Source organism: Cheilinus undulatus, linkage group 4 (genome assembly GCF_018320785.1).
Source record: "Cheilinus undulatus linkage group 4, ASM1832078v1, whole genome shotgun sequence".
Classification (NCBI taxonomy): Eukaryota; Metazoa; Chordata; class Actinopteri; order Labriformes; family Labridae; genus Cheilinus; species Cheilinus undulatus.
The window spans coordinates 36,525,444-36,550,300 of NC_054868.1; the positions used below are offsets into that span (position 1 = coordinate 36,525,444).

General features: G+C 39.9%; 1 protein-coding gene across 1 annotated transcript in view; it reads right to left on the bottom strand.

Annotated features, from left to right (window-relative positions):
• Positions 1-24,857, bottom strand: part of tbck (TBC1 domain containing kinase) — a 97,878-nt gene that overhangs the window by 65,118 nt on the left and 7,903 nt on the right. Inside the window, exons 16-22 of the mRNA XM_041785922.1 lie at positions 22,911-22,973; positions 22,683-22,809; positions 22,431-22,481; positions 22,250-22,333; positions 19,010-19,095; positions 14,521-14,557; positions 5,863-6,024 (exon numbers count right to left, since the gene is read on the bottom strand). Coding sequence (XP_041641856.1) covers positions 5,863-6,024; positions 14,521-14,557; positions 19,010-19,095; positions 22,250-22,333; positions 22,431-22,481; positions 22,683-22,809; positions 22,911-22,973 — 610 coding nt within the window. The remainder of the gene's footprint in view (positions 1-5,862; positions 6,025-14,520; positions 14,558-19,009; positions 19,096-22,249; positions 22,334-22,430; positions 22,482-22,682; positions 22,810-22,910; positions 22,974-24,857) is intronic.

Here is a 24,857-nt window from a genome sequence, read left to right on the forward strand (position 1 = left end):
TTTTTTTTCTTGTAAATTCCTGACTTTTGAAACTCTGAAATGTTGTAAATATAAGACTTCATAATCTCAAAAATTTGAACCTTTTTCCCAAACAAATTTTGACCTTTTCAATTAGAAATCTACAAATTCTCCTATATTTGAATCTTTTAGGTTGACCCCTATACATCACCGTGCATTATGTTTCTTTTTTTTATATGAACATCTATTTTTGACAAGGTCACAGTAGACAGCCCCCCCCCCAGGAACCACTGCCCTAGAACACAAATGCACTATGGTTTGTATCACACTTAGAAGCTTATCGTCCTCATTTTGTCATAAACATTCTTTAAAATGTTGAAATACTATCTATCATATTGTGATAAGAGAGTCGTCTTCTCAGTGATTAGACTGAAATGACAATTCAATTCAAGATGACAAATCACAAGATGTAGTGATGAGTCCTTTTCAAATGAGCCCATTCAGAGAAGCCTGCTCCAATTTGAGAGCTGGTTTTCCTATTTTTTCCTTTTTTATTGTTTAAGAGATATAAAAGCCAAGGTGGTACTAAATGAAGAACTACTTGGGAGGGCAAAGATGGGCTCTTATTACTGATGTAAGTCAAATGATCCAAATCTCTATGAATAAACCACTATTCCCATTACTACTTACAAGGCTTGACCAACACTAGTTGAGAAAACTAAGCAAGATTAGGACTGCACCAAACCGTGCTGAACTGCACCAAACCAAACCAGACCGCTCGGCAGAAACACACCATATGTCTTCCTTTTGCCACGTTAAAACCTCTACAGACTGATGGTTGGACTGAAAATGTGCTCAACAAGTTCAGAGCAATGCTAATTACTATTAATGTTCCTCCAGCTTTGACTGAAGCCCCTGAATTTGTCCTTGATTGTTCTGCCATCCTTCTTTGTCCCGTTAACTAAAAGAGGAAAAATAGTTCCTCTTGCTCAAACCTGCAAGGATATGAATCTGTACAAGTTGAAAGACTATATTTCAATGTCTGCAGTAACATCTTTCCACTTCACATTTCTCACTTTGCAATACAAGACACATCACACAGGGTAATTAACAGGATTTAAAAAGCTGCAATTTTTGCTATTATTTTTAATAACCTTGGCAAAAAAATATCAGAACTGATGCAAATGTATCTCACGGTATGCCTGAGTTCATGCAATTCCTACTCTTTTTCTCCCCCTGACAGCGTCATACCAACACCGCCACCCTCAGCCTTGGTTACTGCAGTTTTTAAAACAAATCCTGCAGCTTTTCAAACATGAAAATAGACAGCAGCTCCAGGCAGCCTTACATTCCTATAATAACCCTTGTCTTTATTTATTTGTGCCTTCTTGTATCTCATTTTCCTGCATGAGTAATCCTGTATGTATAGTGTGAACCACAAAAAGTGCCACTTAGTCATTCTGCTTTATGTCTGATAGGACTAAAAACCTAACAGCAGCAGCTTAATTTGATATCTTTGAGTGGATAAACAATCTTAACCGGCTATACATGGACTTAAGCATCGAGAGGAGACAATAAGTGATGGGAAAGCTGGAAAAAATCATGCAAAGTGTGAGTTCTGTGGACTGTAACACTCCCAGAGTGCAGTGGTTGATTGTTCGACAGATGTAATGCAGAGCGTGGCCTGCCTAGAGCACATCCAGGTGGGAGTGTGTCAGCGTAGGGCCGCAGAGCCGCCTGCTTTGAGAATATCATTAACTGTGAAACATCAGGGCCCATCAGTATTCTGAGGAAAGAAACACAGCCTCCTGCTAGTGCAGGTGCTGGTGTAGATGGGAAACCTCTGAGTGAGGAATGCAGAGAAAGTATTTCTGTGTTTTAACTGTTCATAACTTCAGGGATTCTCAAGCTGTACTAAGATTGGCCAAATATTGGGTACTTCATATCATACACTATATTGCCAAAAGTATTCACTCACCCATCCAAATAATGAAATCAGGTGTTCCAATCACTTCCATGGCCACAGGTGTATAAAATCAAGCACCTAGGCATGCAGACTGTTTCTTCAAACATTTGTGAAAGAATGGGTCACTCTCAGGAGCTCAGTGAATTCCAGCATGGTACTGTAATAGGTTGCCACCTGTGCAACAATCCAGTCGTGAAATTTCCTCGCTCCTAAATATTCCACAGTCAACTGTCAGTGGTATTATAACAAAGTGGAAGCCATTGGGAATGACAGCAATTCAGCCATGAAGTGGTAGGCCACGTCAAATGATGGAGCGGGGTTAGCAGATGCTGAAGCGCATGGTGTGCAGAGGTCGCAAACTTTCTGCAGAGTCAATGGCTACAGACCTCCAAACTTCATGTGGCCTTCAGATCAGCTCGAGAACAGTGTGTAGAGAGCTTCATGGAATGGGTTTCCATGGCCCAGCAGTTGCATCCAAGCCTTACATCACCAAGGGCAATGCAAAGTGTCGGGTGCCGTGATGTAAAGCACGCCGGCACTGGACTCTGGAGCAGTGGAGAGGCATTCTCTGGAGTGACAAATCGCACTTCTCCATCTCGCAATCTGATGGGTGGGTTTGGCGGCTGCCAGGAGAATGGAACTTGTCTGACTGTATTATGGCAAGTGTAAAGTTTGGTGGAGGGGGGATTATGGTGTGGGGTTGTTTTTCAGGAGTTGGGCTTGGCTCCTTAGTTCCAGTGAAAGGAACTCTGAATGCTTCAACATATCAAGAGATTTTGGACAACTCTATGCTCCCAACTTTGTGGAAACAGTTTGGGGATTGTCCCTTCCTGTTCCAACATGACTGTGCACCAGTGCACAAAGCAAGGTCCATGAAGACATGGATGACAGAGTTTGGTGTAGATGAACTTGGCTGGCCTGCACAGAGTCCTGACCTCAACCCGACAGAACACCTTTGGTATGAATTAGAGCAGAGACTGAGAGCCAGGCCTTCTTGTCCAACATCATGGTGTCACCTCACAAATGCGCTTCTGGAAGAATGGTCAGAAATTCCCTTAAACACAATCCTAAACCTTGTGGAAAGCCTTCCCAGAAGAGTTGAAGCTGTTATAGCTGCAAAGGGTGGACTGACCTCATATTAAACCCTATGGATTAAGAATGGGATGTCACTTAAGTTCATATGCGAGTCAAGGCAGGTGAGCAAATACTTTTGGCAATGTAGTGTATATTTCAAAATGATACAATTTCTGATATTCTAAAGCCTCTGGTAAACCAAATCCACAAACCCTTCACAATGATTAAGCATCTTAAAACCATGTCCATTTATTAAATTTTACCATTCAAGTTTTTTGAAACATTTCTGAAATTGGTTGTAAATTGTATAGTGTTTTTACAACATTTATTACAAAATACATTTCTTACCGTTCATAATATACCACAAGTCCAACCCACACAAGTGCAACAACATTTCTTTGCACACTGAGTCTGCCCCTCTATTGAAACACTGTACTGCTGCTCTGTCTGTCTGTCTTTAAATATCTTTGATAAATCTTTGTGGAGACATATAAAACCACTCCTACATGCTAAACTTATTTCCCCCAAAACCAGTACAAGTTTTGCCGAGTGGGCTCGGTGCTTTGCCAAACTTCTTTGTCTTCTACCTGGAGCAGCTCTGCTAACAGCCCTTCAGACTCTCTATCAAAGACTGTACTGACCCAAGTAGAACAGAATTTTTCCATGAGACACACCAGAAAAAAGAGGTTGCCATATTTGGGTTGTAGACTTTAACATGCCCAGTGCAATCATGCAATTACACAAAGCCACTTATTTGTAAAGTAACTACCTCTTAATGACTGCAGTCAATCACAGATGCAGTCATCTGTTATGCCTTAAAATAAATAGAAGAGATGCACAATATTATTGGTGTGATACGGATATTCAGACAACAGCTATAAAGTCTATAATTGGTACTGACAGATATGAAAACGTCTGTCAATATTTTGGCTGTGCATATTGGAAGTAAAGGATATACATTTCAAAGAAAATTACCTTTCAAAAGTCTTGAGAAAGTTCAAAGACTCTAAGAAATGGACCAGAATCTGCATCTGAATGCACATCTTATCCAAATCTACATTTGTAAGCTTGATGCTAACATAACCATGAACAGCTGAAGCCCAAAACACACCAGGACCATTGCTTTGCATCATATGATGCCCCTCAGTTGCTGCTCCTGGCACAAACCAACAGCAGCACATCCACAGTCAAACTCCACACCAGCCACTAAATAGCTAGGTGCTTAATACCAGAGCTGGAAGCCCGTTCAAGGTTCACCTCACCACCTCACCATGTAAGTATAAAATGATAGGAACAGTAGTATTTCACCATCAGCCAACCATTTATTTTACACCTTGAACAAAGGTGCTGCTAAATGTCTCTTTCTGTGCCCTCAAACAAAGCTGCTCTACAGGAATAAAGCTGTGAATAAAGCAGTGGTGTAAAGTAGCATGGTGTGTCCAAGCGGGTCTGGCCACCACTGGTATGGGTTTGCTCTCACAAAATAATGGGGGTTATCATACGGATGTGCATCAGATGGCACCAGTGTCTTTTGGGATGAACAGATTTAGCATTGCTTGGTGTACAATTTAACTTTTACTTGACAGCATTAAGTTACAAAGATCATTTGTTGTTTTTTGAATAAAAATGTTCTGTAAAATAGATTGTTTTCTTTCACATCCTGTTGGCTGCATTGGGTGCACAGTATGTGTTGGCATATACAAGAAGGAGAGAACTGTGTGATAGACTAATGAGTGGAATAAGAGGGCAGAGAGAGGAGGTTTATGTGGATATGAGAAGCTGTAATTTTTTCAACCAAATCATAAATGTCTTGTTTTTTTGGTCATTACAGCAATGCAAATTAGCTTTCCATGAACATCTGTAAATTCAATTGTGAGCTGACATGCCCACAAAGTCCTAAGAAATGTCAATAAAATAAACTATTTTTAGACTACATTTTCTCACAGTTATACATGTTTATTTTCACTCAGAATTTGAGGATGCTTAAAACATAAGATTTTTATATTACATATGAATTGTTCACATTTCAGACCATAATCCCAGAGGCTTCAATGATGGATAGTATTTAAAGGTATGCATGATATTATCAGTCTTGTAACAGTATTTTGCTTGTGTATTTCAGCACATATCGACTGTAAATTTTGTCCATATAAACTAATAAATTAGTGGAGTTTTAGGCTGAAGCAACAAACCTATGTCAATTGGGGTCTTTTTCATTATTTAGCCTCATTCTTTAAACTTTAAAGTGTTTTTAATGGAATAAAATTTGTTTCCTTGGTCATCCTCAAACCTTAAAGTGTGTCCAAAAGGACTGAAATTTCTTGTCCCAAAAGCATATTAAAATTTCAGTATTGATATCGATATCGGCTAAAATGAATCTGTAAATACTGGTGTATCGGACATCGGCAAAATCAAATATTTTGCATCCCTTTTTAAAGGTATTTAAGCTAAAAAAAAGCACATTATTCCATGAGACCACTGATAAGGTGAGAAAAAAACTGGAAATTCAGTCTTCACTCTGTCCATATTGCTCAAATGTGTTGGAAATGTCTCAGTACCAAAATGCTGCCGACTAATTTGTGCTGTTAAGACAATGTGCAGGCGTTACCCTGACAAAATAAGAAACCAGTCAATATTGGGGTTGGACTTCTATTTATGTTGTAGTTGTATCAAAACAGGTATGAATGTTGTTCAGTTTGTACCGGTATCATATTAAAGGAAACTTGGGTATTGAAGCAACCCTTAGATGCATAAAAGAATAAAAAAAGATGTTACAGGTTGTGGGGCATCAAATACATTAATAAACATGGAGTGCACCTAAAAAGAGGGATGAGAGGGAGACAAAATTGCACAAAGATTCTGACCTGGCAGATCGGAGAAGAGTAGAATGCACTCGTTGAAGCCGTTTGCCAAGAGTCGGTCCCTGAGCTGCTGCAATATGGCCACACCGATACAGAAGGGGAACGAAGAGTTACCCAGCAGCAGCGTGTCCCACAGGTGAAAGATCTTGTGCAGTGGAAACACATCTGCATAAAGTGTACAGAAATAAACACAACAGAAAAGAAGATTTTACAAAACCAGTGCAAAGAAAGGAATAAATCCCTCAAGGAATCCACAATAACATCCTTTCAGCAGGAGAATAGCACACACAGTGAGAAACGGTGAATCACTTTGTATATAATGAGTATGATTTGCATAGTGCATTTACTTAACATGGCTCTATGGTTTTAAAATGGGAGGCTTGCTGAAATGCTGTGCGTTTAAAGGTTGCCTGAAGGGATATTTGATGAAGGGATGTGAGGGGAAAATGTTTGTAGGTGGGTGTTGTTGTGGAAAAATGACAGGAGGAACATCAGGGGGCTGAGGGGCTTTGGAGAGAGAGAAAGAAACCTGCACAGGTTGTTTTTAAAACCAAACCAAACCACATCCTGATAATGTGTCCCTCTGCACTTATCATTACCTTCATATTACCCACAGTATTTGGAAACTTAATGTTTCCTCAGTGTTTAGATTCAAACATTAAAAGCAGAATTCTCCACCTGTTTATGCCATCATGGGGTTCGTTAAGAGAAATGCGAGGAAGCAGACGTGTGTGGGCTTAGTGTGACTGAGTAAAAAAAAGCCTTAGAGGGTCTGCGCCACATTAGCAGTCAGCTGAGCACACGGCTGTGTGTGGAGTGACAGGCAGTGCGTTTGAGAGAGTGTGTGTGGCTGTGGGTGAATGGGAGATGACCCTCCAACCTTGTCTCATATTGGATTGAGGACATTAGCAGTCAGAGGGGCAGCTCTCCTGAATACTGGACTCACACTCCACCTCTGGGGGAGGATCGGGGCTAAAAGGGTCACATCTCACTCTCTCCACCACTACAAGAAGTTTCCTATGTGTGTGTTAAACTCAGGAATAAAATACCCCACACCAAAGTGCAGGATCCAGATGAATTTTGCAACAATTTATGTAAATCACAGCTTTGCTCTGTTTTGTGGGAGGCTGCAGACTAGTGAGGTTGTAACACAGCTATTTTTACTTATTTCAGGAGAGTAAAAAGTTATTCTAACAATTGTTCTGTGCGATGGGGCCGTACTGAGAAGCCTCAGAGGTTAATTGCACATCTTTTGATTTGTAACAATGATCTGGGATCTGTGCTCATATTTCAGAGCTGATGCTGCACTCTGTGGAAAGATAAAAGAGTAATGCTGCCATCAGCTGACAAACTGCATGCTGGGAAGGAACCAAAAACAAAACTTTATGGACTTCAACTGCAGCACAGAAGGTGAGAGGAATGAAGTAATAGAGGATGCTTAATGGAATCAACACTTCTCTTCGACACGTTCAGGCAAGAAAACTTGAAATTACATCTGCAATTTATAACAATTTTCTAGTGTGCTTTAACCTTTAAAAATAGCCTGCTATTCAGTCTCTGATTTTGGTTTTGGACATTTTCAGAGAAACTTTATGACTCACAGATGCCAAAATATCACTCAGACAACTAGCTAAAACTCTCAGTGTATACTTGCACCAGCATGGTAAGTACATTCACATCTGGCAAATTGGTATGACATCCAGTAATGTGTAACTATAACCCAAATGGTTCCCTTCAGGATGCTGCTTCCGCTGCCTCCACTGCCCCTGCTGCAGGACACAAAGGATAAGCAACCTTTGTTCCCAGACCCCACCCCAGACTCTTTAAACTGTTTAATACAACTATCTCCCTTTACAATGGCATCTTACAGATCAATCTCAAATAAGGCAATGCCATACGGACCACTCAACAGTCACAGAGCCACTCTGACGACCAATCAACAGTCATAGAGTCACTCTGATGACCACTCAACAGTCACAGAGTTACTCTGATGACCCCTCAACAGTCACAGAGTTACTCTGATGACCACTCAACAGTCAAAGTTACCCTGATGACCCCTCAACAGTCACTGCTGCATCTTCTAACACTTTTTCTACATGGTACCTGTTTATATTTTTATACTGCATTTAATTGCACTACAACAAATCTTTGCTCTCATTCTTATTACTGTAATTGTATAGCTTGGTACATATATGAAAATGCCGTTATTGTCAGTATTGGAGAACATTTACAACCATCTGTTCATAGTGTTCATTTTTGTATACAGGCATTCATAAACTGTAAATATTGTTTAAAAACTTCTCTTTTCTCTTTCCATATACACTATATTGCCAAAAGTATTTGCTCACCTGCATATGAACTTAAGTGACATCTCATTCTTAATCCATAGGGTTTAATATGACGTCGGTCCACCCTTTGCAGCTATAGCAGCTTCAACTCTTCTCAGAAGGCTTTCCACAAGGTTTAGGAGTGTGTTTATGGGAAGGCCTGGCTCTCAGTCTCCACTCTAATTCATCCCAAAGGTGTTCTATCAGGTTGAGGTCAGGACTTTGTGCAGACCAGTCAAGTTCATCTACACCAAACTCTCTCATCCATGTCTTCATGGACCTTGCTTTGTGCACTGGTGCACAATCATGTTGGAACAGGAAGGGGCCATCCCCAAACTGTTCCCACAAAGTTGGGAGCATGGAGTTGTCCAAAATCTCCTGGTATGCTGAAGCACTTAGAGTTCCTCTCAATGGAACTAAGGAGCCAAGCCCAGCTCCTGAAAAACAACCCCACACCATAATTCCCCCTCCACCAAACTTTACGCTTGGCACAATGCGGTCAGACAAGTTGCACCTGTTGACCCTAAACTAATCTATTCTCCAATCACAGTGAAAGACAATAGAACCAGACAATATCATGCTTTAATCTCCATTTTAACGCATAAACTGCACTCTTAAAAGTGACCCTTAGAGAATAAATGCTCTCAGATGCTCTCACAATACAAGCCTTTAAATTGTAGCTGAAGTTTAACATACGCTTTCGCAAAGAAAGAAGGTACTGTGAGGCTATCATTACGGCTTCTATTAAAGAGATGCTTTTTCCTTATTATGTGAATCCCCAGAACTATTTCTTTAAATGTATTCTATTGAAGTGAATAGCTCTGAATAAAAGGTCCCCATAAGCTTCTCTGATGTCTGTCTGCCAGTTTTTAACAGGCTTTAAATCTCCTGAGATTAGAAAAGAGAAGTCTCTGAAAGCATTTGTCTTTACCCCTACACCCTTTTATCCTAAGGTGCTCTCAAAGCTGCATTAGTATGTTTCATGAGTATGATGTGGTATACCAAATAGATTCAAGCTATTTAATGAAGTGAAAATGTTGCATGAGACTCTAATACTGTGACCATGACAGAAAAAAAAAAAAAAATAGGGTCCTACTCTTCTCTAGAGATCATTTTTCAGGACTTTTCCAGGACATTTTCTCTGACTTTTAAGTTAGAATGACAAGAACACATCGTACCCATGCTCCTTTTTGAAGAGGTCTGATTCAAAAGATGTGCACTCTGTGGCCTTAGCCATTAACTCTTAGATGCTTATTAATGACAAAAAACGGTCGTAAAATAATACAAATACACTTGTAGATTACTTTTATCAATATACAGTCATGCGCATAAATTTAAGGCATTTAAGGCGCTAAGGATTCTTCATGGGCCAGATGTGCCACAACCCAGGATTAGTGAGGAGGGGAAGGCAACCAGAGTCAAGCTTGACAAATGTCAGGTCACGTGTATCCCCATTCAAGGTCAAGCTCAATGGCATTTCTTTTGACTGAGCCTTTTCACACCTGCCTACACACCCAGAGACCACCAGTGGTTTTAAGGCCCTTGGCACATCCACAGCACCACCAGAGGCTTGTGGCAACCCAACTTCCCACCCAGATTGTACCCTAGGCCAGTGGTTCCCAGTCTTTTATCATTAGCCCCCTCCTTGTATCTAAGAAAAGCTGAGCCCTCCCAGGACCCACTTGGAAAATCAAACACCAGTTTTAATTGTTTTCATTGAGAATGCCCCAACATGTATGCATACAAACTTGATCTTGACACAGGATGTTGTAAATGTAAGTGAACCAAAACTTCAATTAAATTTGAAAAGTTGAAAGTCAAACCCTTTTTTTCTTTCATTGTTTATACATTTTTGTCTTTACACTGATGTAAATGTTAAAAACTTGAAATGTATCAGTTTCTCATGGTAAAATGTAAGGCTTTTTAAACTCGGAAATTCCAAGTTTCTCTAGTTAATTTCCGACTTTCTAGCTCAACTATTTCAATTTATTTTCCCAAAACATTAGCCTTGTTTTGGTAAAAAATTAGCCTTGTTTTGGTAAAAATTAGCTGATCCTTTTTATTTTATTTATTTCATTACAGGGTTTATACACTGTCCTTTATGTTCTAATCATGATTTTAAAAATATTTGCACAAATAATTTTGACACATCAGAGCAGACAGAGTAGAGCTAGGGAGGGAGATGGATGGCCGGATGAATAACTGACTTAATTTTTAAATGACAGTTTCATTGGTTTGAAGTAACTCTGACATGACATTAAAAGAATGTTTCAATAACTCCTAGGACTGCTGAAGTTTTGTTTTTCTCTCATTTTCATGTGTTTTTCATGACCGGAAAATTGGTCAAATGTTTTCTAGATTTTCCAGTTTTTGTAGCCATACAAAATCCCTGGATTGGCCAGACTCAATGTCTGTCATCAGGTGGACTCATCTTGCAAAACTTCAAGCTCCGTTTCACTGGCTGCTGATGAAGAGATTAGTGGTAATACAGCTATAGCAGCAGTTTTGTTAGAACTGGACAGTATTTCTCTCTCAAAAGAAGAGCAAAGAATGAAACTTAAAGCTTTTCTTGATGGAAAAGGTGTTTTTTTCTTCTTCTAACTTACTTTCACAGAAGTTTGATTTAGAAACTTGCTCCACTGATACTGAACAATAATAACAGGTGACTGTCGAGCTTGTGTTGAGTACCTCTCCAGGGCTGCTCATGTCCACTACATCAGATATTTGTTGCTCTGATTGGCCCATAATGAATGTGACAGACAGAATAAACCTCCTATCATAAAGGTTCTGCCCCTACCAAAGCACAGACTACAGACTGTTGTCTAGGTGGATGTGAAATGTATCCCTTAGAGTGGATACGGTCAAAAGTCTAGCTGGCAGGTCAGGTTAGGTTTTTACGAGTAGGTATCATGTAAAATGCATGCTGCCCTTAACAAGGTTCACCTGATGAAGTCCAGATTGACAAGAAGTGTTGCTGTAAGTTAATAATGAATAATCTGAACACATCAGTCTTTTTTCATTTTCACCACGCTCATATCGACCACCTGGAATTGATTTGTCTTCCACATTCCAACAATGTTTCTAGACATTTCTGCTGTAAAATCATGTAGTCAATACTCTTGAAATAGCTATGTGATGACAACCATCCCAGTACCCACAAAAGCTTTTATGCTGCATTTCATCAAACATTTCTGGCACACAATAGTTATGCTGCATTGACAGTTTTGGTGAGTCACTACTCAAATGAAGACAGTGGTGCTGACTGTCCTATGAGGAGAGCTTTAATAAGCCTGTAAAGTCCAAAGCTTCGCTCTGTTTAATCATACAGTCAAAGAGATGTGACACTTGGAGCAGACACTTTCCTGCATACTGAAGACATTTGCCTTTAAAAATTACAATACGTTCCTTATCATTTCTGAATGAAGCAGAACTTTGATTTGCTCAAGGCAATAAGCATCGAAACTGTCATCATTTCACTAAACAAAAGGTGGTTTAAAAGGCAATCTCAGAAAAGCCTATATGTTTTATCATACAATATTAAGTCACATGGATGTGTGCTCTTGTTCTGAAAGTTTACAGCATAGCAGTATTACGGTTTTGTATACAAGATCACTGCCATGTTATATATTATAGATCGTACAATCCAATCATTATTTCTGATGCAATAAATTGTTCAGTTGACAAAAGAAAATCCTACACATTGCCCTCAACTATAGCTATAATTTGATCTCTGGAGCTCAGTCAGGATTACCTTTGGGTTCTTGGTCACTCCTCTTACTAAGGCCTTTCTCCCCTGACTGCTCAGTTTGGCCGGGCAACCAGCTCTCGGAAGAGTCCTGGTTGTACCAAACTTCTCCCACTGTACTCTAGGGAACCTTCAGTGTAACAGATTTTTTGTAGCCTTTCGCAGATCTGAATTTTGCAACAATCCTGTCTCTGAGTTCTGCAGGCAGTTTCTTTGACCTCATGGATTGGTTTTTCCTCTGATATGATTGTCAGCAGTGAGGCCTTTTTTAGCGAGGTGTGTGCCTTTCCCAATCATATTCAATCAATTTTAATTTACCACAGGTGGACTCCAATCAAGGTGTAGAAATATCTCTGCAATGATCCAGAGAAATGGGAGGAACCTGAGCTAAATTTAAAGTGCTGCTGCAAAGGGTCAGAATACTTATGTCAATGTGATATTTCAGTTTTTTATTTTTCATATATTTGCAAACATTTCTAAAATTCTGATTCATGAGAATAAAAATGATTTATTTTTCTATGGTAGCATTAGGCAACAAAAAACAAAACTGAAAAAATAAAGGGGGTCTGAATACTTTCTGAATGCACTATACTGTCAATATTTACAGTTGATATTTTGGTTGTAAATATTGGCAGAAATGTGTCAAACTGTCATCGTTATCTTTACCGATCATCAGCTTCATCAGCTATTATCTACTGATACAGATATCATGCCGAAAAAATACTGCATCCCTTCAAATATAATCAAAGCTACAAACACAGCAAATAGTTAAAGTAGGCCACAGGGTCAGCTGCTAAAATTGAGAGTTGATCTCACACAAGCCCTCATCAGCTGGCAGACAGCTGATTTCCTGCGGGCACACTACTGGCTAATCACACTCATGCTACCATATTTAACCTGCTCTTGCCTGGCTACGTTCTGCCGCTCTCTCTGCAAGCTCTTGCAACCCTCCTCCACCCCAGCTCCTCCTTTATTCTGTTCAATCAATGTCATTCTATTGTCACTGATGCCTGCTTGGCCTGGGGTTTTGCTGCTTCTCCCACCTGTTACAGGGTTACCTTATCGGCACAAGAAAAGCAGGGATGTGTACAGCAAAAGTGCTCATTAATAACTGCGTAAAAAGAAACAGTGTGGGTTTTTGACAAAGTGGTCCTCACTGAGATATATATATTTCTAAAGTTATCTGCCAACTGCATCTGGTCTGCTAAATAGAATTTCCTTGGAATCTAATTTTTTTTTATCAATAAATGATCAGTCTACATTCTATTTGTGATTTTAAGTGACATGATCTTGAGGCACAGCCAGGGGGAGGAGGGTTTTGGGTCGGGTGACTTCTCTGTGGAGGTTGTCCAACTGAAAGGAGACCCCGGGGTAGACCCAGGATTTGCTAGAGGGATTATATATCCCATCTAGCCTGGGAATGCCTCAGAATCCCCAAGGAAGAGCTGGAAAATGTTGCTAGGGAGAGAGATATCTCAGTGGACTTCCCTAGCCTGCTTCCACTGTGAACCAGCTCCAGATAAGCATAAGAAAATGGATGGATGGATTTACTTTGATTTCTGAAACCTTGCTGTTTCAGGATACCTGATTTTCATATCTTCCTGAGACTTTAGACCCTGGTGGAAACACAGACAATAGTGAGCTACAGGTAGCATTTGGTTCCTTAAAAGAAGTTCCTGGTGCTCTCTGTAAAAAACAACTATAGGTGCAGAGGAAGTAATACGTGGCGTGATGATGTTCTCTTGACAAGCTTTAGTTGTATTCCCTACTTGTATGCTTCATAGATGTGAAGATACCTCCTTAAATGTAACTATTTTCACACATTATTACCATTTAGTTAGGAGGGAATTAAAGTCAACTACTTTGTAAATCACTTGTGGCTGTTTTAATATATAATAATGAATCAAATGTTGAGAAAATATTTAAATTTTTTGTATACAACATCTCTAGAATAAAAAGTCCAATATTTCTTCAGATATTTAGTTGAACACAACACAACAGAAGATCAAATAGCATAGTACCTCTTAGCTGTACATAAGAAATGTTTTAACTCATAATAGGAACTACTCAGGCTTCTCATCAATCAACTGAACCTGAAATACGAGCTTGCCATTTGTCACAGCTGTCATAAATACTGTTAATCACTGAGACCATAGGGAACTCATAGGATCTCTTTAGGAGCTTGTGAGTGGACTGTTAGTAAAACCATTTGAGATTTTTGTAAGGATATTTTTCTACATAAAGAAGAAAAAGCATGGCAGCACACAGATGTCTGATCAGCTTTGTGTTCGGATTTTTATGGCTGTATTTCCGATACAAACAAAATAAAGACAAAGACGTTCTGGTGAAGATCTGAGGTGAAGTAGGTCTGAGCGCTTGACTCTTTTCCCTTTAGGACAAGAATTAATTAGCAGCTGGCATAAAGGTCACCAAGAGGAAAAAAAACACAAAACCCTTCAGAAGTGCTCCGCACTGAAGCTGCTGACCTTTTCTCTCTTTTATTGATACTCTAATTGAAGCAGACTCAAAATACCCTCTGAAAAGTTTTACACTATGCACGGTGCCACAGAGGAAAGAGAGGCTACTTACGTGTAAACATAGTCAGGAACCAGGGGATGGCATAGAGCTGTGTGGGGAGAAAAACAATATGACTACATAATGGAGATAATACAGCATTCATGTGTATATAATTTTCAGTAAGTATACACATATTCCTAAGAGCCCTACAGAGAGTTCTGTCTTTAAGAAAAGCAAAAGCATAAATGACTGCACATCTCTATGGCCTGTGAAAAACGACGAATGGCAATAAAGAACAAACTGCTGAGTCTGGTTATTAGTCAACAGGGAGAAAGCTAACAATGAATCTCATTATACCGATCTGTCATCTATCCCTCTTTCTTCTCTAGTTCACTCCCTCTATTCCACAGGCTCCCACAGGGGAAATGCAGGGAAATTGAAATTAAAGACTGCACTCTCCATAGCATACTAACACTCACAGACTCCACCATTAACCACCTGCTATAACACCTGCTAATCACTGGACAAAGTGGCCGGGGCTCTTTGTAATTCAGCGGTGTAAGGTGCAGGAGAGCTGGAGCTTAACTCGGCTTCTTAATTGACTGCTAATTGTTACCAGGCTGGCGACTTTTCCAGTAGACCTCTTATGAACCTAAGAGTGTTGAGCAGACAGGAAAGTGAGCCACTGCACTGAGAGTCCCTGCCTCAATTTCAGCTGCTCAGCAGCAGCAGGACTGAGAGCCTGGCCAGATTGGATTAGTGTAGGTGTAAATGGCCAACCCAGGAGAGGAGATGTGGTCAAATTAAGAGTGGCCTGAGTTAAACCAGCGGCCACATACAGGCTGAATCTCTGCCTCTAGCCTTTGAACACCATCACTGCTGCAGAGATTCCTGAAAGCTTTCAAAAGATCTGTCTTATTCTGACAGACAAATGGCACTAAACTAGGCATGTTTTGGTATGTGAAAATAGGAAATCAAATTCATTTCATGCTGCAGTGACATTTGGTCTTTTGGGATGGATAGATTTATTGCCTGAGTAAAACAAGCATTCAGAGTCTTCTCTGAAGTTCACGGAAAAAAGGGGATTTATGGACTGTAAAGTCTAATTACTGGGATTGACATCAAGTATGAAAGCTGAATCAACAACCTTTGTTCCAATATTATCCTGGCCCAATGATGAAAAGAGGTTTACAAAGCCTCCTTTGAAAGGCAAGTCATTGCTGGTAGCACTGTACATGCAGTCAGTGTTAAAACAGTATCATGTAAGCATGCCAAGTGTGAACAACAGATGAGTGAGATACTGTAAGGATCTCAGCTGCACATCTGTTCAAGATAAGGTGTTGAAAATATATAAACAACTACTGGTGCACAACTATGGAAGCCCTGAGTAGGCATGCATCTATACAATTTACTCCTTTTTATTTCCTACCATGAGTTATTTTGGTTGTTTTCTTGAGATCTCAACATAAATTTAGAACAAAAAGTAAGGAAATTTGTGTTTTGTAGATTATTTCTTTGTTATAACAATGCTTCTTGGCAATAAATCTTATACCCCTGGAAGGTCTGTTTATTTCCCTTTTAAACTGAGCCACATTTGTAAGGAACATGCATTTGTGGGATGAGCAGCAGAGCAGAGTATGTGGGCTGCACCAATGAGAATTTGCCAAATCTTCTCTGCCAATGCCAAACGGGTTCCTTGCCTGCCTGGTCACACATTGCTGTAGGATGGCATCCCGTTCTTCAACCAGCATTTCTCGCATCATCCAAAGTGGTTGTGTTGGTCACTCTGGCACAAACAGCATATCCAAGCTGATCCCACAAGAGTTCAGTGGGGTTGAAGTCAGGACTGCTGGCAGGACATTCCATCCTCTCCATTCCCAGATTCTGGAGGTAGTCTCTGATAAACCCCGCTCTGTGGGGGCGTCATCTTGGACAATAGAGTTTGGTCCCAGACTGTGGAGATATGGGATTGCCATTGGTTGCAGAACCTCATCTCCATATCTCTCTGCATTGAGATTGCCTCCAATGATGACAAGCCTTTCTTTTGGCCAGTGAGGGAGATGCCACCCCACACCATCACACTGCCTCCACCAAAAGATGTTATTTTATCGATGCAGCAATCAGCTCAGCGTTCTCCGCATCTTCTCCACATTTTGACCCTATGATCCAACTGCTGTGGGCAGAACCTGGACTCATCACTGAACATAACATTCCTCCACATGTTCAAGTTCCAGTGCACGTGTTGCAGACACCAGCGCTACTAGGCCTGACAGTGATAGGCAGTCATGGCAGGCCTCACGGCAGCTCTATGAGAGATTGACTGTATGCAGTCTGTTCCAGGTTGTCTGGGCCGTTGGCCATATCTTTCAGCAAACCTTGACTGCTAGTATGTAGAAGACAACATTTGGCCGCTGCTGAACTATTCATGCACTCAGTGACTTTTTCTAATTTATCTTACTGTGTCACAAGCTGGTCTCAGGCTGGAGCAACCACTCTAAAACCATTATACACTCTCTACAAACTCTGGATAAAAAACTAAGAAACTACCACTACTGTAACATCATTAAGAAATATAACTTAATGGCCTTTGACAGTTTTCCTTGTTATGCAGATATGTGTCGGATGTATAAATTAATTCATGATCAGGCCCCACCACCACTTTAAAAACGTTTGTTACTCTGCAGGAACAATCTTAGGGAGACCAGGGCATCAGCAAGAGGAGACTGTTCAGCTAAACTTAGGAGAACTGCATTTGGACAGTCTGCATTTTCAGAGCAGCAGAAAAGTGGAACTCAATTCCTACCCATATCAGAGACTGTACAAGCCTCAATGTTTTTAAAAATAAACTGAAATCATGGCTCAAGGAAAAACAATCATGTGATCACTGATCAATTCTCTGAATGCATCAATCTTAGAGACAATGAAATGTAATTTTGAATGTCTGTTTTTTAGTTATAGACTGTTGTTGAGTAAGAATTGTTTTGAATGCCAGTATGTTTGTTTTTATCATTTGTTCTGTATATTCTTCTACATCTCCTGCCCAGGGACCACAGATAAAAATTAGCTTTATAGCTAGACTTCACAGTTTTGTTTTGCATGGCCCCTGTTAAATAAACTAATAAATTACAATTAAACATACAGTTTCAAAGTAGGGTGGGGAAATGTTCTTCTTGGGATGCCCACTTCACAGCCTGTCTCTGACATCCCCCATTATATGGAACCTGACCTTCAGTTTAGAGATGGTACAAGGGCTCACTCAAAATAATGGTGTAACTTGGTTTTGCAGAACACAAGCTTGAAGTTGCCATATTGCACGGGCCAGTGGCATGTCGTTTCCTTGAGCAGACACTTACTGACCACAGTTGCAGGGCCAAAGCTGGGGGGTAGCAGAAGCTCAAAACAAGAGTCAAAAGCAACAGAAGAGTAAGTGGTTTGGCATTGGCAGAGAAGATTTGGCAAATTCTCATGAGTGCAAGCCACATACTCCACTCTGCTGCTCATCCCACAAATGCTTGTTCCTTATAAATGTGGTACCATTTAAAAGGGAAATAAACAGGCTTTCCAACGGTATAAGATTAATTGCCAAGAAGCATTGTTACAACAAAGAAATAATCTACCAAACACAAATTTCTTCACTTTTTGCACTAAGTGTATTTATCTCAGTATATCAATGCTGTTTTTCCCATAATAACAGACCATTTTAGTTGTGTTCTCTAGATCTGGTAGATTTAACTCATGGGAAACCAGAGTTCTTGTCCTGAGATAATGTCACATGTTGAGACCTTGTGAAAACAACTGAAATGTGACTATGATAACAGGAAACAAAGTATAAAAAGTATTGATGCTTTTACTTTTAAGTCTTCCGTACACAGGTAATTTTTTCTAGCTTTCCTGCACACTTGAAATTATTATTGCTAATCTAAGAGAACAATGTTGTGCTCCACTTTCACCGCTTCAAGAAAGGAGCAGCTGCATCCAAAACAGCAAGGAGGAGAAGGAAATGGAGGAAGAGGCTTAACTCCATGACTCTTCTGTGATAAAAACCCTACTTTCCATTGGGTAATGTCCCACAGGCTACTCCACAGGTGACACACATTCATCAGTGCACTAACTGAAACCCCAGAGAGACAGAGCAGGCTTTAACCTTGTCACTGTCAGAGCCGAGCTGTGAAGAGGAGAGTGAAGGGCAGGAGGAGGTGGCACGGAGTAAGAGAAATAAGGTAAGCCTGGCAGAGGACAATCATTAAGTGTGCCTAGCAGACATTAGTCGCTGTATAAATCATCAGCAGTGGACTATAGGGAGAACTTGACCCTCACTACAAATCCTGGGAAGGAGGATGTGGAACAAAAAATGTCAGTGTCAGAGATATATTAAGTGATGTATGGTTGGTGATTTTCTTTGCCCCTGGTGCCCTGCTACAAACCACAATTCTTTCTTATTACCTTAGACTTCACATTAAGGTACATTTCCCATAGAAGAAGTTTTCCTAAAAGTCCTCCACTTCTGTATTTATTTTAAGTGTTTCAGAGGACTTGTGCTCTTAACTGAGTTGTAACTTACGTCTGGGATGAAGCCAATCTCATTCAGATGGTTGCTGAGCTCAGGGTCATGGAAGGCGATCATTTGGGAGAAGACAGTCAAGTACTCTGAAACAGGCAAAAGGGCAAAAGGTCTGACAGTCTGTAGCTTTAGGGCAAAGAAGCTTGAGGAAGTGAAAATACTAAGGTCAACAGAAAAAAATGCAAAAGTTCTACACAATAAGTCAATGTACAGAAACTTTGAAAAAGGGAAGATTTTGTGAACTAATCTGTAACATAAATCTTATAGATCCTCAATCCTAACCTGACTGGTTGGGTACCAAAAGTGGGTTTTGTAGACATTTGCAGATGTGCGCCTAGAAATATGAGGCTAAAAGTCAATGGCAACTTAAAACTTCCCCATTATCCGTTAAAAACATCATGTTGTGATTTAAAAATCTGAGAAATTTTGGATGCTATTTGTTGTTAAGGAGGAACTGGTGTCTTAGATAAATTTTCTAAACTATTTGGCACATACTCTGAAAGAAGTAATGAGAATAAGTTGAAATTTTAAGTCTATCTTTCTTTTTCTGTGAGATCAAAAGGAGACAAACAGGCCAAATCAAGGATGCACCGATGTATGTGTTTAACATCCGTATCAGCTGATATCAGCCCTGTCGACAGACACTGGACAATGCCAATAAATGTGGCATGAACAGATATTAGACGCCAGTATGTATCAGTGTGAAATCAATTTAATGCTGGCATCCTGTATACCCAACTGCTAAATCAAATAAAAGTACACTCAAATAACTTTTACCGGACAGAAGAGGGGACGGGTTGAACACACACTTGTCTGTTTTCATGGTCAAACATAAGATGTTCGTATTACACAAAACAAAGTTATGAAAAATAATTATTGGTATGGAAGGCCTGGAAGATAAGCCAATTTCACGGATAAATCACATTTTTGGAAAATCAAAATGAAAATCTAGATAATCTGTTGATTTTTTTAATGACTTTGCAAAGCAGACGTATTAGCCAGATTTGATGATTATGATTGGGCAATTCTATCAGCAACCAATCAATCAGCATCATTTGAGGAGAATGAGGCAGCAACTTTGGGTGTGGTTTAGTTTAACTGCAAACCTGTAAACAATGTTTGCTTGTGAAGCAGTTAGCTCAGACATAGATGCAGCGCCGGGGGGGGGGGTGTTACTGTAAGCTGGTAGCAATTAGTGTGGATTTAGCTGTAGTAAACCGGCAGTTCAATCAGACCTCAACATTTCTTTATTAAACCAAAAACAAAGAAACACATCAAAAGCCTCCCTTAGCAAAGGAGATTTTTTGCACATCTTCTGATAGGCTTTGGCATGAATTTTAGCCCCAGATAAGCTCCGCTGTTAAAATACTACAGCAAAATTTAACCTGAATGGCTGAGGTTAGCACTGGAGTTGTGCATGTCTACTGCCTCACATGTCTTGTCACTGATCAGCAGTTCTTGAACGTTTGTCCAGTCACCTTCAGAAAACTTTTTAAAAAGTCGCTACCCTTCCCAAATGCTTTGATTTCCCAGATGAATGTAGCAATGGATATATGAAACAGTCTATCTGCCATGTCCAGTTATGTATTTATATACTGTATTTTTTTTTAAACTTGTTGTGTCATTCCTTCACTTTTCTTGGCTCTGCCTGATTTGCAGTGGTGTTTCAAAGCTGTGGTATTTACTTCCCTGCGACGCTCTACCTTCACTATGAACTGTGCAGAGGTGGGATCAGGTGATCCACCTCTGTGCCTCCTTCACAGCTAGTAGCAGAGGTGAAAACGAGTTTGCAAACAGAAGCAGTCTAAATCACGTTGTCAAAATCTGCTCCAAGATCATTTGAGTTCAGGTGAAAGACTTGAGCTCTCCCCATGTGAGAGGAACCTGTGGTCCAGAAAGCCAAAGGAATAATAGCTCAGCCTGACCATGCACTCAAATCTGACTTTTCTCTGCACCCTTTGGATGGCGCTATCTTGTCCCTCTGAGGAAAACTAACAGACACTCAAACTCCTTAGTTCCTATCGCTATCAGGCTGCTCAATGCTGACAGTTGTAACTGATTTATGGTCAATGCACTGTTAGTAACTTAAGGCTCATGTATGTCTTTATCTCATTTTAATGCAATTCAGATGGTGCTTGTTTGTTTTTTCATTTATATATTGATTATTTTTCCTTTGGTGACCTTCGCATCAGTTTTTCTGTTTGCACTGACATGTGAATATGATTGTCCAAATGCTGCAGAGACTGTTTGTGTGGTTTGTCTTATCTTCTTTTAATAAGACTTGGTAGACTGTAAAACCAAACTGCCCTTCTGGGATAAATAAAGTTGTCTAAATCTGAATCTGAGATGCAAAAATCAGCCAACCAAGCGCAGGTGCACAGCACTGTGAATTGACAGACAGGGACACATTATATCAGGCCACTGCAGTATTCATATTAATGTCTCAGGGCGTAAATACCGGTGTCTTTGTTTAGTCGCTGTCCCAGAAATACACAGTAAAAACACCTTATGTAAACACTGCATGATTTAACGGTAAAGAAACTCTCCTATGAGAGCCTCACCTCCCTGCAGAGTTTAGACTTCTGCCATCAGGAATGACGTTCACTAATGCTAGGAGGGCTAAATTTAACAGATATCTTAGGTGATTTGTTCTATCAGCTTTTTACATAACATGTAGGCGTTGCTGCCACTGCACAGAGACAATGGACAGTCAGACTTTTTGTCGCTTTATATTGCTATTCTGACCAGACAGATAAACATTAACTAGCTCTCTGGGGTATCTAGCAGCAGAAAGAAAAAATAATAGCAGTGTTGCTGCAGAGTTCAAGAGGTGTAATGTGTAGCTGTTTATCAGTCACATAGAAATCACTTGCGACATTTCTCTGCAGGCTTTTGTTGTTTCATTTGTTTTCCTATCTCTAAATGATGTGACTCAGCTGCAAACTCCATTAAGAGCCACTGAAATTAGTTTTCACCGTTTAGGAACAACATGGAGCCAAAATTTAATCAACACTAAGCTGACAGCCTTGTGCTTTGTGGCAGCTGATGATAATTTGTTTATGCTTTGACCATGTTTAATGCTATTATTTGACTTGCAGAGCCAGTAGACTACAGTTGCTGAAAAATCAACAGATGGTATTATATTTATTACAGTAGGAGAAAATGAAAAGCTGAAGGTCCTAGATTTCAATATTTCATCACTGTACAGAGCAACAGTTGTTCTCCTCCAGTGTGTCTCACCTTGAATGACGTGAGAGTTGTCCTTCAGGAAGAAGTTGTACAAATATTTGGGAATGAAGGCAGACATGCAGGCATAAGCCAAGGCTGTGAAGAGAATGACACAAGTATGAAAGGAAGCCAAAAAAGTGAAAGACAAATGACTCAGCATTGACAGAACAAGGGTAAGAATGAAATCTGTTACCTTCATTGTTAAAGTTCAAATAGAGGAAAGGGGCACAAAGGGAATCCAGACCTAGAACAATGAAAGAATCATTATAGGCATTTACTGTATTGTGTTGCCTAGTTCTGGTTGAGGGCAAAAAGATGGGACAAGAGCACCATCTAGTGTACAGTCATGTAAAGTACAGTGAGTAATACTGTCATTTTACCAAAAATGATGAGTAAAAACAGAAGCATCAAATGAGACAGGAATGGTAATTAACAGGAGTCCTACCCTGCCAGTAGACCAGCTCAGGGTGTGAGACCACCCAGGCTTTCAGCACCCGTCTGAACTTGATGTGACCCTGAGGAGACGACAGCAGCTCGTCGTACTGGTGACAGCGTGGGATGTCCACTTCAATCTGCGAACATACACCCAAAGCAAAAACAAAAATCAAAGGAATGAAGCTGGACTCCATTTAAAAAGTGAGAACATTTTTCCGTTGGAGTTAAAACACTGTACCTGTCTGTCTGTTGGAATGGGAGTGTCTTTGTCGATGCTCTCATATTTGGCTTGAATGTCACCCTGTGAGTAAGAAAAAAATAAAAGTTTGAACACAAAATACTGTCTGTAATGTTAAGTACTCTGCTTATCTTTGACAGCAGGTTAAGGAATTTAGACTTATTTCTTCCTATTTCTTTCTTTCTACAGATGCTGTACATGTATTTTCATACCCAAAGGCCTGCATAGAGTAGTTTTAGTTTATTTGATAGGACAGCTAAGAGGGACAGGAAACATGGAGAGAGACTGGAAGGAGACATGCACCCAATAATACCAGGATGAAAGGAACTATACAAGTCCACCACTGCTCCTTAACGTCTTGTCTCACTTTAAAAACACTCAGTCACCTCAGTGGACAAGTCAAAGTCATCTGCATCCTGTGATATGAAACCTTTTAACCATTCCCTTATTTCCTTAAAGATCCATAACAAGTTATTTTTCTGTTCTTTTTCTTTCAAAACAAAAGCAGGTCTATATCCAAACAGGAAGTCAGGTTCCATTTGCTTAGGACAATACAAAAATCCAAATTGAGACAAAACTTTTAGAAATGCTAAAAAGTAGAGTTTTGAACCATAATTAACCAAAGAAATTCTCTGACTAATCACAATAATAAAATCTAATAGTTTAACAGCCCTTAATCCAACAAAACAAAACAAAAGAATCTTAAAAAACTACTCTGTTTCACCACTTTCACAGCCTACAATTAAAAAAATGCAAATGAGTTGCTGAATTAAAAAGAAGAAGAAAAAAGAAAAAGGAAGATGAGGGGTAAAATGGTTTAAAAGTTGTCAGCACATCCTCTTATAGCATACTTTATACTGTATTTTTTTCTCAGGTCAGATTGTGCATGAGGTCTTTAACCATATGCAGGGCACCCCTGGAAAAGAGACCTTGGTCTCAGTGGGTTTTCCCCTGCTAAAATAAAGGATAAATAAATAAATAAATAAATAATATATGCTAAGTCGGAGGATATCTACCTTTTCATTTATGTAATTTCAGCCTCCTGGCCTAGAGTGCAGCAAATGCTATCCTGCTTTATTGTGTGAAGTGACATTAAGATCTTGTGGTACTGTTTGAACCTGTTGTCTTTCTAAGTCGAGTATTGCAACGTGTTAGTCTGTACATTTTGAGTATTGTAAATCCAGGGTCAGCATCCATATATGTGCCCGCATATTTGGCCAGCAGGACCAACTCTGGTTCTAAATGCATTAATAGTGCATACAGAAGAAGAAAATGGTTTCAGGACTGGAAATGAAGAACACAGAAAGACTGCTATGATGGTTTGGGGGCTTTGATAAAATATACACTATATGGACAAAAGTATTTGGCAACCCCCATTTATTACTGAGTTTATGTGTTTCAATCAGATCTGTTAACAGAGGTGAATAAAATCAAGCACATAGTCAGGCAGTCTCCATTTGCAATCCGCTGTGATATGAATTGGGTCATTCTGAAGAGTGACATCAAGCGTGGTACTGTGATGGATGCCAGCTTTGCAATACGACAGGTTGTGAAATTTCATCCCTGCTGGATATTCCAAAGTCAATGTAAGTGATGTTATTAGAAAGTGGAAGCGTTTAGGAACAACAGCAACTCAGCCACAAAGCAGAAGACCACATAAAATCAAAGAGCGGGGTCAATGACCACTAAGGCGAATGGTATGTAAACGTCACAAATGCTCCGCTGATTTCATAGCTGACAAGTTCTGAACTTCCACTGGCATTAATGTAAGCATAAATATTGTAAAGTGGGAGCTTCATGGAATGGTTTCCATGGCCCAGCAGCTGCACGCAAGCCTCACATCACCAAACCCAATGCCAAGCGTTAGTAGAGTGGTGTAAAGCAGACCGGCACTGGACCTCGGAGCAGTGGAAACATGTTCTGTGGAGTGATGAATCATGCTTCTCT